Here is a 14,007-nt window from a genome sequence, read left to right as displayed (position 1 = left end):
CCGCACACGATATAATTCTACTCCCTGTCCTTTTCATTTCAACCTACAACGTTTCGCCCCTCTGGGCTTTCTCAAGACATTTTGTTTAACAATATGTCTATGTATTTAACTTAATAGTGTTAGACCAGCTGTCCTTCTTTGGATGAAGTGTTTCATCCAAGAAATTAGTTAAACTAGGCTAAGATCAGTGTTCATTATAGGCTACTGTACCTTCAAACTGCACTTGGAGACCGAAAAAGGCAACCATCTGGCTCTGGCTAACTAGGAAATAGCATTCTCTAAAAAACCAAATCTAATTTGGATGTACAACATTACCATGTCAGCTTAACCACTAATTGGGGCTCCCCTGTGGCTCTGGTTTTTACACATTTAACCACTGGTAACTAAGGTTATAGATGAGCCCTGTTCAATGGACCAAAGTATAAGGTCTGTACTGCACTTGCCTTTTGTCACCCATGTTTTTTCCCTAAGTTTTGATGCCTGTCCAAAGTGAACAATGACATTAAATGGCATGTGCAGATAACATAGATCTTACTGCCTTAAGCAAACCCAGGCAGAACATTCTCAAATACTGTGGCTTGCGGGCGCCAACTGTAGCTCCCTCCCTTCCTTGAAGCAGCCTGGCCAGAGGGGAAATGACACACGGAGTGGTCTGTTCCAGCGTTAAGCTTGGAAGTTGGGTCATTGATTTTCTTTTCCTCTTGATGTTGCTTTTAGAATTTTGCTACAAGCTCCGAGCCTTTAACAAATCGATCTTCAATATCTTTCTCTGGAATAGGCTTGGAATAGTCTTAGTCTGGAAATTGTTTTGTGATATTTGAATAAATATTTTATGTTTGCCAGGCTCAGCACTGATCATTTTATTGTCCTGAGATGGCCTGAAAATTGTACATTCTTTAATTTCTAAGTTGACATCATTCTTTATGTTGATATTAGTGATTTGTTAGCCAATCATAATTATGCAAAAGTAAGTTAGACTGAGTTGTGTGGTTTTAAGCTGTATTTTCTTGATATTCACCACAGAAAAGCAGTGCCTCCATAGTGGAATAATAATATATTTTAGAAAGTTTAGAGCTTACAAACAAGTTGAGTATCAAACATATATGACTCGAAATTCCCACTTGGATCGAATGAAAATAAACTACTTGAATATAAAGCATAACTCTCGAGACTCCCACAACTTACAAATTGTTTTGTAGCTTGTCTTTTTTATTTATATAAATGTGCCCATAATGGTCCAACAAGACTTAACTTAACAGTTTGTGAGTATGTGTAGAAGACTTCTGTGGCATTGAACCACTTAAGTTGTGTGAATTCTCCTGTATTGTATGGGTTGCTCTAGGGGTGTGTGTCCCCTGGCCGTCCTGGCGTGTTGGTTGTCTGCACTTTTATGGTGTAATGGCATTGTTCTGTCTCTTATGTTCCAAGGCATTATATTGTGTTGCTAGCAAGTGCGCCGACAGAGAAGCAGCACCTGGAATGGTGAGTACCCAGAGCTCTGGAAAAAATAATGAGCATAAGAAAGCAGCAGTAACCGAGTGTGAGTGAAACTGGAACGAATGAAGACGTCTATGTAGATTTCTTTGGGTGAGACTGCTTCTTATTTGTGGCCAATGCTGTTTCGTAGAGCACAGAAATGTGTTTTAAATATTTTATGTCCGACTGTTCTATCGGACATTCCTCTGGGTAAAAGGCTTGTTTTTATCTGATCCATCAGGGTGGGTTTGGTAGAGTCGAAAATCAGAATCCTTGTTGGAAACCTGGAGAAGAACGAGTTCATTACTCTGGCCCATGTCAATCCACAGTCTTTCCCTGGCCCCAAAGAAGGCAATGACAAGTGAGTACCCTGTTTAACAGAGAGCATAAGTTTATTTTCTTTTAGGCTTTTGTGAATACTTTTGGAGCATCTGACATTAATGCCCAAAGTGAGCTTTTCAATCTCTTCTGTTCTGTTGTTTCCTGCTATTTTTGAGTGGTGTAAACCACTCCTACAACTGGCTTTGTTTGTGCAGAAAAAATGAGCATGGTTGCTATGTTCACCCTGTTCACCCGGGTGTGATTTTTTGAGTGGTGTAAACCACTCCTACAACTGGCTTTGTTTGTGCAGAAAAAATGAGCATGGTTGCTATGTTCACCCTGTTCACCCGGGTGTGATTTCATTACGTCAGACATGATTTCATTACGTCAGACAGGCTATATAAGACCTTACACCACGTGATTATTCTTTATTACAAACTCTTACTCATTATTACCAGCGTATAATAGTACCTTGAAGTATTCAACTTACTGCTCATCATTTCTTATTTTGTTGACTAAGATAATATTTTTTATATTTAGGCGAGACTAGACCAAGGCTAAACAATTTCAGCTGACTAAAATAGGACTGAAATTAAATGGTGTGTTATTCAAAAGACGAAATCACACTGCGTCCATATAAATCATACTCAACCTTTGGCCAATACCTAAGACTTTCTATCCTTTCCATTTGTTCCAGAGAGGAGCTGCAGAGCACCATGTGGGTGATTGGGATCGTCTTCAAGAAGATGGAAGGGTCTGAGAATCTGAACGTCGACCTGACCTTTGACATCCAGTCTTTCACTGACACTGGTGAGGACTTTGAGAGTTGTGTGATGTTACTTTAGCTTCGAGTAAGTTCTTTCTACTTTGGATAAATTCATTGGGAGATGTGTTGCTGTGTGATGTGTTTTGATCCAAATTTACCCAGGTGTCTATAGATTATGCCAGATTTACATTTACCCTCCCCGTGGGAAATCTACAGAATTTCTCAGGAATGTATATACATTTAGCGCTCCTCTGGGAAATGTAAAGTAGCTTGTCAAAGGGCAGACCCCATGACCAATATTTGTGCCAAGTTTGGAGCCAATTGGACAACTGGTGTGCTGGGAGAAGTGAACAAACATCCACCTTTTTGAGTGGTGTAAACCACTCCTACAACTGGCTTTGTTAGTCTGTCTGTCTGTCTGTCTGTGCTCAAAAAATGAGCATGGTTGCTACGGTCACCCAGTTCACCTGGGTGTGATTTAATTACGTCATATATTACGTCAGACCACAGCTGATCAGTCTATATAAGACCTTACACCACTCAGTTCACACGGGTGTGATTTTTTAAATTGTACTTGAACATTAGGAGTGACCCCTAATAATGATGTATATGTTTACATACTGCAATGTAAATTTATAAAATAAACCAATTACTGTAAGTGTTGTGTTGTTTGGCTTCAGTGTACAGACAGGCGATAAGCAGCAAGATGTTTGAGCAGGAAATGAAGATCTCAGCCATGCACGTGAAGAGGAGACAGCTCCACCAGTTTCTGCCAAACCTCAAACGCAGAAAGGTCTGTCACTTCATCACATACAGATTCAGAAAAAAGTATATTTGACACATTTCATATTATACAAAAATTGTCAAACATATTTTGAAATACTCTTATAAGGAAGACAATATGTAGTATTTTGAGTGATGATCTAAAAGTGAAATGTTCTTCTCATTCATGTCATATGACCTTAAATAGGATGTTTCAGAGACTAGGGGAAACGCATCAATCCCATTTCACATACCGTGTCTTTTTTTAATGTAACTAAATTGTGTTTTGTGTACGGTACGGTGACTTATCTCCTGTTCTGTTTGACTCTTTGTGCTTCAGCATTCCACTGAGGGTCTTCGACAAATGAATGACAGCAGTCTCGACCTATCGATGGACAGCGACAACAGCATGTCAGTTCCTTCGCCTACCACTGTTCACTGTTCTACCCCCATCAGAGGGTCCACACTGGGCCTGCCTCCAAACCCTTTTGGGTGAGTCTCAACTAAGTCCCAGTCGTTTAGCTTAACGCATACTGTAGATGTACTGCTGGATTTTATGCCGCTGTTCGAGAATTGTTCATACACCCTGTCAGGGAGTTTGCATGTTTTTTTTTTTTGTGACCAACTTTTTAGTTCAGACATTACAGGAGAGGGAAACAACAATGATGCATACGTATAACATAATACATTTATTTTTCTAACAAAACAAATAAGATGGAAACCAAAACAAAACGTGGCAATGATGTTGAAACAGACAAACATGGATGGATCAGACTTTGTTTACAGGAGTACAAGTATTCAACCTAACGGAGTCCTGATTTAACCTTCGGTGCCGCTGTAAGTAGGGCTTGGATGGAATCTGTCCTTGCTCCCTGTGCTCGAGCACTGGAAGCCTCTAAACAATGTTATCCATGTTTTCACATGAGTTTTGTTCTCAAGCTAAAAGACATGCATGTTAGAGACACAGGCCCTCATTTATCAATGCGATTTACACCCAAAAATGGGCATACAGCGAAATGACGAAATGCCATTTTCGGCATTTATCATTCCAGTGTGACTTTGAACTTTGACGTACACCACGCCAAATCTCACGTCTGGTCGGGAGCTGTCATAGGCTTTGTCTGCACCCGTTTTTCTGTCGTATAAAGCGGAGCAGCATTGTTTGACCAGTTGACAGGCATCTAAACATCACTCCAAAAACTATACAAACAATATATTTTGTAAAGGCATGTACATCGACGATGTGTCATGAAAATTCGTAGGATATTCCCAACTGTACAAGCAATTAAAATCGTGCAATTAAAAACAATATAACATGTTTACAATGTTACAAGTTAGATGCTTAATCAAACAGATCTGGATCAGACCTATATAGGCTGAGTGCTTATGCGAGAGCATTTTCGGGAGTTTTTTTTTTCTTTTCTTTTTTTTACCCAGGGAAGTAGCTGAGCACAGGTGCTCATTTTCAGCAACGCCCTGCACATAGAAACACACAGACACACACACACATTAAAACCTGGGAGCTGACCAGTACAACCACAGTCTTATACTGTTGGCCACTAAGCAGCTCCAGGGGGAGCAGTTGGGGGTTCAGTGCCTTGCTCAAGGGCACTTCAGCGGTGTTTGGTGAGTGATGACACTTCCCCACTCAGATTTTTCCTGCCCGTCCGGGGAATCGAACCGGCAACCTTTCGGCAACAAGGGCACTCCTCTAACCCTTAGGCCACCGCTGCCCGAGTCAGGTCTGGGACATGCGGGTGCCGCTGTTTAAATCTTTTCATGGACAGTGAGGTGACGACTCCATACGTACTGTATATACAGTACGTCCTCTGAAGTTACATAACATGCGTTTAGGATAGAAACCACCGTTGAATTAATATCCTACAAACCTATTCCATTCATGACAATGTAACTGATGTGTGATTCATGTAGCCTACTACTTGACAAAGGTTGTACCCACACAGAATAATCCTACTGGCAGTGTGCACGGACATGACAGGCAGCGAGGCGAGAGGTGTTAGGAAACTATTTTCTTATTAGCTTTCCATACGTTGTTTGGTTGTTTGGACGTCAAAACCCATGTTCGAATTCAAGGCAGAATTGATAAATTACGGCCATACTCCTGCCACAAAAGAGCTGCAGCTGGTCCCTGCAGGGTTAAATCCAGAGGACCGTTTCGGGTATGAATAAATGTATTTGACAATATACAATAACAAAACGTTGTAAATTATGAGATTTTAATATTACTGCCATTACGGCTTTTCCTTTTGTTTAACGTTATTCTGAATTGAATAAGTCCAGGACAAAAATCCTCAAAAATCTCTCAATGTGTTTATCATGTTGTGTTTACATACCAACAGGGCCAGCTCTGGATCGGTCACAGTACCCCATGCAGAGGCCGGGACGAAGTCCAAACCCGCAGGGGAAGCGGAAGGAACCAAGCCCACCCTGATGCGCCAGCGATCCCTCTCGGCCACGGTGCCACCCAGCAGGACTCCGCCTCCTTCCATGGGCCCTCCCACTGCCAAAAGACCAGGCTCCCCCCAGGCAGAGGTGCCAGCAAAGAAGCTCAAAGGCGACGAGGTCCAGTTATATTTGCTTTTGTTATTTCATATTTGTCATGCTCAGCCTTGTAGTCGTAACAGACTACAAGATAAGTTGTACGTCAATTGAAACCAGCTGAAATTCCTGCAAGAGTGTTGGTGTGTAATCTCTTGATTTCCTTCTGATTTTAGGAGACGGGCTCAGAGATGAGCACTGCAGGCAGTCAGGGATGTACTGGTCTGCTACCCAGTGAGACCCCGTCCCCCCCTGTGGTGAAGAGAACCCCCTCACCCCAGCTAGAAGAGACCATGGCTGAGGTTGGCTTACTTTTATCACACAAGTGCTGGTTGCTTTACGAGGCTGTTTGGAAGAAAAAAGAACTAGGGCTTCAACTAGGGCTGGCCACGAACCTCCGGACATGTTATATTGAGAATTGGGTTTAATTCCATGGTCTGGACGTTCAGTGTTTTCTTTTTACAAACAGGCTCACAAGGCTACTCACTCTGCACTGCTAGAGTTCTGGTTAAGGGCCGATTCATACTCTTATTTTACTGCTGTAGTGCCGAAATGATTTTGGCTCGTCAGAAATTTTCAGTAGCACCGAAGAGCCGACTTTAGGACGGTACCCGCCCCCCCCCCGAACCTCAAATGACGTCACATTGTAGGCTCTACAGAGCCGAACCGACTTTTATTCGGCTCTAAAATATGAGTATGAATCGCGCCTTAGAGATAATACAGAAACGTCATGTGTTTGTACAAATGACTGGATCTGAGCACTGAGCACTAACTAACCAAAAAACAATACAAATCTTTGAATAATTATAAATGACGGTGTAAAGTGTTTTTTCTGATTGCTCTCCTCATGTCTCAGTGTGGTCTCCTAACGCCAGGGCTCCACCGGACGTGTTGCGTCTCCGTTGCGTGCGTCAAAAAACGCACCGGTTCAATTTTAATGCACGCGTCGCGTCTCCGTCAACGCAACGCAACGCGGGCAGTGGAGCCACCCTTCATTGATTAAAAAGGGAACATTCCCTGACGGTGACGGTGACGGAGACGCGACGCTGACGCGCCCGGTGGAGCCCTGGTGTTATGACAAACATGAGGTTACAATGACAAATAAATTCTTTATCCCCTTGTTCAACTTTGAACCTATTGGACTCACTCAACCATGTTCTGTGTTTTCCTCTCTTCTATTTAGGATCCAGTCAGTGAGCTAAAAGAGGAAGAAGAGAGTGTTGCAATGGAGGCCGAGGTACTGTAACATGAGCTGATTTGCTATACTTTTTATTTTAATACTTTTTAAGATCGTTAATGTTTGGAGTGGTACCCCGATTGTGTTTGACATTATATATTTGTGCTATTTGTGTACTTCTATATGCAATCTCTAATTTTTCCTATTTTCCCTCAGGTGACCGAGGAAATACCTGCAGCTGAAGGTGAAGTAGAGAATGGCACACAAATTAAGGTATTGAATTTTGATTATTACTAATAACACAACAGCAATGAATGATAATAATTATTTAGAATGTATTACACAGCATGAAAAGCAAATATATGGTGAAATTGAAAGTGATTCCATTGGTGCCATTTGGAATGAACAACCAGTGTTATGGAGGTGTTCTCTTTACCTTTTTAACCCAGGCTCCCATTGAGCTCATTTAATCCTTGGTTTAGCCTGGACTAGTGTGGACAGTGGACACATCCAGGACAAATTCCTATGCACAATATTTTGTAAAAAAAAGAAAAGAGAGACCGCATGAGTGTAAGCACACATGCAGCTGAAAAAATGCGTGCTTTTATGTACAAACAGCAATGGAAACTAGTCACTAGTGCAGTGACAGAGATCGAAATCCCAATTGTTTTCACTGTTGAACCAAGTAAATATGAATCGAATCCCAGTCTCCACAGTTGTGGGCAGGAACTTAACACCTGCACCTCCCAGATGCCCCACACACAGATTGTCCATTGATTGATTTCCAGCATCGTGGCTATGAGTGTGCAGCCCTTTTTCTTCTCTTTCTCCAAACCTCTCATAAATCGATTCAAGGAATAAAATGATCTAAACTATCTGTTATTCTCCGTTTCTTAAAGCTGTCCTTTGTCCCTCCTTGTCCCCTCAGAGACTGTCTGACCTGTCCGACGTGCCCCTGCTCCCCAGCAACCCCATTCCCGTGGTCAAAAACTCCATCAAGCTTCGACTCAGTAGGTAGAAGCAGACAAACAGGTGAATGGATGCCTGCCCCCACCCCACCCACCCAACCCCATCATCTACCTCTCCTCTCCTATTTCCTAGCCCCCCCCCCATAATCTACGATGGAAATCCTTGTATTCATTCATCCAGAGTTCTAGATGAATAGAACTCGGTAATGCAGCCTGACAACACAGACAGAGGGCTGGATGGAAGTGTCACCTTGTGGATATTACACATTAGTGTGGAACACGCCAGTCGCCACAAGGGGGCGATGAAGCTCTTCTGCTGGCCTCTTCCCCCCCTCAAGTTCCTTCCTCAACTACAGTTGGCGCAATGGGTAGAAGTTAACCCAATTCATATACTGTTCAGAGACCACTTCACTCCATCCCCAGTCTGAACCCAGACCTGGCTTCTGGTGTGAAAAGGCCAAACAGGTGCTAGAGCCAAGTTGAAGGATCCAGTGGTTTTTTGTTTATTATTTTCCCTCCGAGCCTTACTTTCCTAGTCATTTTCCATTATGCTGATTGGATAAAAATTGCATCACTACTTTCACTGTTGAGTTTCACATACTTGAATTGCTGCTTCAGTTGTCAAATACAGTCTGATGGGGCCAAACCAGATGAATATTATGAAGAATTTAAACTAAAATCCGAGTTCAGATTACCCCATGTTACACAAACTGCTGGCTCTTCATGATAGGTGATGATACATAGCCACATGATATGAGCATTATAAGTCTGTGTGAGTTTTATTTAATTTCTTATTTTTTTGGATGATGCTTTTTCTTTCTACCCTCTCGCTGCATTTCATTCGGATGTTTGGCAAGGTTCCACTTATAAATGTTGTGCTTTCTTTGTCGGATTGATCAACAGTGACCTGCATTGTAACAATTGTGTTCATTTGCAGAGGGCGCGAACAAAGGAGATTTTACTGGAATGCTTTAGTTTCCTCTTTTGATAATGATACAAAACATGACATGAAACATAACTAATTATTCTGTGTCAACTGTTGTTTTGCCTTTTGTTTTAGTGAATCAGGGAGGGTAGTTGTAGCGAGTTTCGTATTATGTTAAGACTTACTTTCATTAATGGAACTAGCTCAGGTTTGGGTACACAACTGACCAAAATGCTGCTCACATTTGTGGTGATAAACATAGCACAGACCCCTAGCGCCAGATGATGGACCATGTGCATTCAATTATGTACCATCTACTTTGACTTCATACAGTCCTCCACAGCTCAAACAGTGGATTGTGCCGCATCCTCGGCTAGGAAGATGAGCGGTTCTCCAGCAAGCTAGGTCACCTTATAGTAGGGTAGTTCTGAGGTAGTTTGCTAACATCAAGAATCGTGAAGCTTCGTTTCGCAGTTTAAAATGGCTTTGAGTCTGTTCCTGCACCAGTCATTGGCTTTGTGACAGGTGGGCTAATCCTACCGTGCAAGATAGTGAAAGGCTAGGGCAGCATGGATTAATGGCATCAATCCAGCATCACACACCTTTGATGCAGCCAGCCTGTTACAGGGTCATCAGGAACAAAAAGGAGGGCCTACTTATAAAAAAAAATGAATGGATAAATATAATAAAATTTAACTCTGTCATAAAGGTAGCTGAGTGTTGGCTGAAGGATGTGGAAATATAAAAGAGTCGACCAGTTTATAAACTTTAAAATGTACATGGTGTTGTTATTATACAGTAACCTTCAGTGTCTTGTCTCGTACAATAATAGAAAACAAAAAAAAAGTGTGTGGGGAAAATACGACTTGAGCTTTAGCCGTGATGGTTTTGAATGTGGCATTAATTATGTCTTACATAACATAATATCACATAGCGTTGGTGAATAAAGCCAGTTTGTTTTATTTTGTTTTAATTTAATTTTTATATTTTTTACATTTGTTTGATTGCTTGGTTACATTACAGAAATGGAACTGAAGGAATGTTAAAACTGGTTGTTAACTTTGATTTAGCAGCGCAAGTTCTTAGTAGTTGACTGTATTGAAAGCTTAAAAGGTGTACACAAAGTTTTCACCTCATTATTTTGTTGATGTATCTCAACATTTTGGCTTTGTCTGAATCGTTGGTGTTAGATCACATGGAATATGTTAATATGAAACCAGATGAAGACCACTGATATGGTGCGTAAAAATTCTAACTGTATAGATCACTTTTTCAACAAAGCATTCTTGTTCTTACAATGCTCCTTCTCAGTTAAAGTTTTTTCTTAGGCTTATTTGTAAGGATGGGGTATTGTACTTTTTCACAAATAAAGGTCTACGATATTGCAGAGATGTGCCGAGTGTCCTCATTCGTCAAACAAGGCCATTCCACCACATATTAAACTTGCATATTTCCATACACGCAAACAGTGGAGTTGTTCAGAAATCATTTGAAATAAAAGCCAGATGAAATCTCTGAAATAATGTATCATCAGCTTAGGGGATTTCTGTCAGACGAGACACCCAGATATTCATCCCAGGGAGCAGACTGATAACATGGCCTAGTTAAAAATGTTCTGTTGTTTGCATCCCAATCCGGTCAAAATTTCCCAAGACGTAGCTTGTAAGAACGTGTATGTTGTTGCTAAGAAACAGTCTTTCCTGTGCCCCCAGTAGGTGGTCCTCTTATGAATATCATTACAGATCCCCTATTCAGGAAGACACCTTTAGTTTATCCCTTTCAGTGCACGTTTGGCACTATTTTCACTCTTTATGGTAAGGATGATGTTTATCTTCATATCTATGCTAACTCAGACTCGCTGCTTCCCATATAGGCTATGTTTACTGTAAAATGCAGTTGTGACTCTGGAGCTCCAGAGCAAGAGGACAAGCTACTGTAAGGAGGATCAGATTCTGCGTTTGGATTGTAAATAGCCCAATTTATGTCCAAGATGCTAGTGCTTATGGACGTGACAAAGGAATATTTCCAACGTTATTTCCATTTATTAAACGGTACGTTGCAGTGTGTTCTTGGGAATTGTCTTCGAATGCAGTGGGATGGAATCCTTACAATGTTGATTTCTCTTTTGGCAAGCACCTCTGTCCGTAAAATAGTTATTTTATCACCTGCACACTGAAGATAGCAACTCAGTCACTAACCATATTTGTATGTTCAACTTCCTTATGTGCAATGCATACTGGTAAATATAGGCACCATTATAGTGAGAAGGATATTTCAGATGTTCCCATCAATATAGTTAGTGTGTTAATTTTATTGGTTCAATTGACAATACTGACCATTATAATTATTGGGGTGAATACAAGGGGTGAAGTTCTCCTTTAAATGGCAGCGACAGTGCCACTAAATATCTCTGTCATTAATCATAGACAACATTAGGCCCTCATCCAGAGGTGCATCCATGGGAGGTCCAGTCCAGGGCATGAGGCTCCCCAAGAGTTGTGGCTCCTCTTACCCCAGCAGAGTGCACTCTGTGTGGGGTGGAGGCCCAGGGCATGCCCCCCTGTTCGCCTGCTGAGCCTCCATCTGCTGCGAGGTGGTTAGATCCCCCCGATTGATGGCAAGACAATGAGTTTATGACATGTGTCCCCCATGAGTGACGGAGGGTCTTGTCCCAACTGGGCCTCCTCACTTCCACGCGCCTCGCAGTTGTAGTGGGCAGCATGCCAAGACTAATGGGGGGACTGGTTGTCCTGCTGCGTTCTGGGGATTGTAGTCTACAACTGGCGAGCTACCCGGGACTAAAAGGAAATCTTTTTTGGCTTCTGTCCGAAGACCTTCTGGTAGGGGTGTGTGTGGTAGCAGTGCAAGTTAGTATTGTAACTTGCACTGCCACATATGGCCATAACAGCTATAGCATCAACTATTATAAGACAACTGTTCATGTGTGAAACTGATGTTTAGTCATATACAATCACCCCACATGGTCAGGTGGCCTTGAACATGTAATTTCTGATCAAAACAATAACAATTCTGTCAGAGCCCAAGGTGAACGCAGGCGCAGGCAAGGACTGCCTTTGTTTTGCTCCTCTTCTGAGACGCTTCTAAATCACCTGCTCCTCCCTCCTCTGAAGTTCCATGGTTCAACTCAGCAGTACCTGTTTCATGCACCTGTCAACATCTTTGCCTTGTGCTTCTTCGATGGGTACAAGTTAAACCCCCCCCATTCTCCTTCCTTCCCTGCCCAAAACAGGTGATAAAAGTAAGACCGCTCACATTTGAGGGACTGAAACAATGCTGCTGTACCTTCAAAGGAAGAAGATGCCACATTGTGAGATGGCGGGGGAGTGGATATGAAAGGGTTCTCCGTTCTTCAGGGCGAGATCAGAGGAGGTGGGGAGGCATGCGCTGTAATGTTGCTTTGATTGATCTGACCAGTGTAACGGGCGGCTAAGTGTTTTGTTTTTCTTTGTTTCCTAATAAAGTTGTCCTTTTAGATGTTCCCTCCCCTGGCCCCTACACATTGAGTACTCATGAAAAGCGCTATTTAAATCCCAGATATGATTATGATTATTATTATTATTAATTATCATGACGGACAGACAGACTTGCTTGCTGGGGTGTGTGTTCGGAAGTGCTTTGTTGCAACCACTTGGTTATACAGTGGCCGGCAAAGGCTGTCAACAAGTAACAACAATGTTACGTGTCTGTGTGTGTGTGTGTGTGTGTGTGTGTGTGTGTGTGTGTGTGTTATTTATGGGTTATCTGGGTTATTTATAATTTATATAACTAGAGTGGTGGCCGTTGGGCACTGGCCTACTTGGAACGATGCAAGTTGGAAATGCATGATATTATGTCTGTCCCTTTTATGCCCATATATGGAGTTCTTTGTCAGGCATGCCCAAATATGAAGTCTATGCAGTCAGAATGATGTCAGAACAAGCCAGGAATAGCCATATATGGACCCTGGGCAGGGGCCCTGTCCAGAGCCCGGACAGAGGCCTTTTTGGGGCGGTTCTGTGTGTCGAATTTGAAGTCGGTGGGGCGAACGGTTCTTGAGTTACGTGGATTACAACAGTACACACAGACAGACTTGGTGCATTTATAGATAGATAGATTATATTTATAATCTGGTAGTGGTTTCAGAACTGTCTGAATAATGATGGGGATTTCAAACTCCTTTCAAACTCCTTCATTTTTATATATCTATATATATATATATATATATATATATATAAAATAAAAGAGAATTGAAAACATACATATTTATCCGACCAAAAACCGGTGGTCAAAGTTCAATAAAAGTCATTTAGGTAGTGATTTAAGTTTAATACGCAAAATTTGTATCGGCAGGCAGCAGTGGAAAGCTGTTTTTAGTTGTCTCTTTTATTTAAAATGTGCCATGAATTCACTTGGCTTAATTTTCTCTCACAGCTCTGACCAGTCTTATTTCTTCTGGGAGCAGAATAAGCAGGGAGAGAGGATAAAACAGGGAAGTGACTTTTGACCAGTGAAAAGCACCTAATTTAAAAGCAGCCTAAAGGGTTTAATTGAGGTCTACTACAGACACCATAAGCATGGCACGGATGTGCACCTGTGCCAGGAGCTGGTGCCCAGGATGGCACCATGCCAGGGCTACTAGTCTGCATGTCTGCCGCTACCCGCTGATGAGGAATTAGAAAGTCATTAAGGAACACAAATAGCAAGATGGCAGAGTCAAAACCAACCGCGGACTTGGATTTATGTCTCAATCTAGATAGTTCTGAAAAGACATTGTTTTGTCGATGACATAATTATGGGCTGGGCCTTTGTGTAAATAAATTGAATGAAGGAACATGTCACTCACTGGCCATAGGGATTTATTGTCATCGCTCTAAAAAGGCAAATGGAAGGTGTTAATTGATTGGTCCAACATACAGCCAATCAGTTAAAGGCATCTTATTGCCAACAAGAACGTTATTCTTAGCCATGCCAGCCCTGCTTTGAATTGGGTGTTTTAAACAGTTTGAGCTAGCAATGGCTCTGGCATGTCTGACTATGTTGTAGTGCAGAGAAG

At 41.9% G+C, this 14,007-nt stretch overlaps 1 protein-coding gene across 2 annotated transcripts; it reads left to right on the top strand.

Moving 5' to 3' along the window:
* Window positions 1-1,508: 1,508 nt before the first annotated feature.
* Window positions 1,509-10,341, top strand: LOC306941421 (poly(A) polymerase alpha-B-like). 2 transcript variants are annotated; one of them, XM_079526879.1, is made up of 9 exons: window positions 1,509-1,837; window positions 2,495-2,607; window positions 3,244-3,356; window positions 3,666-3,817; window positions 5,686-5,908; window positions 6,061-6,186; window positions 7,068-7,121; window positions 7,278-7,334; window positions 7,990-10,341. In XM_079526879.1, exons 2-9 carry the CDS (start codon window positions 2,514-2,516, stop codon window positions 8,077-8,079), a joined length of 909 nt encoding a protein of 302 aa, XP_079383005.1. In that variant the 5' UTR covers window positions 1,509-1,837; window positions 2,495-2,513; the 3' UTR covers window positions 8,080-10,341. The 2 variants fall into 2 exon arrangements, with proteins under 2 accessions (XP_079383005.1, XP_079383006.1); XM_079526880.1 differs by having other exon boundaries at window positions 1,509-1,841; window positions 2,502-2,607.
* The last annotated feature ends 3,666 nt before the right edge of the window (window positions 10,342-14,007 follow it).

The sequence above is a fragment of the Electrona antarctica genome (genome assembly GCF_951216825.1).
Source record: "Electrona antarctica genome assembly, chromosome: 17".
NCBI lineage: Eukaryota > Metazoa > Chordata > Actinopteri > Myctophiformes > Myctophidae > Electrona > Electrona antarctica.
The sequence above is the reverse complement of the archived record's forward strand: the minus strand, read 5'-3'. Positions and strand labels throughout refer to the sequence as shown.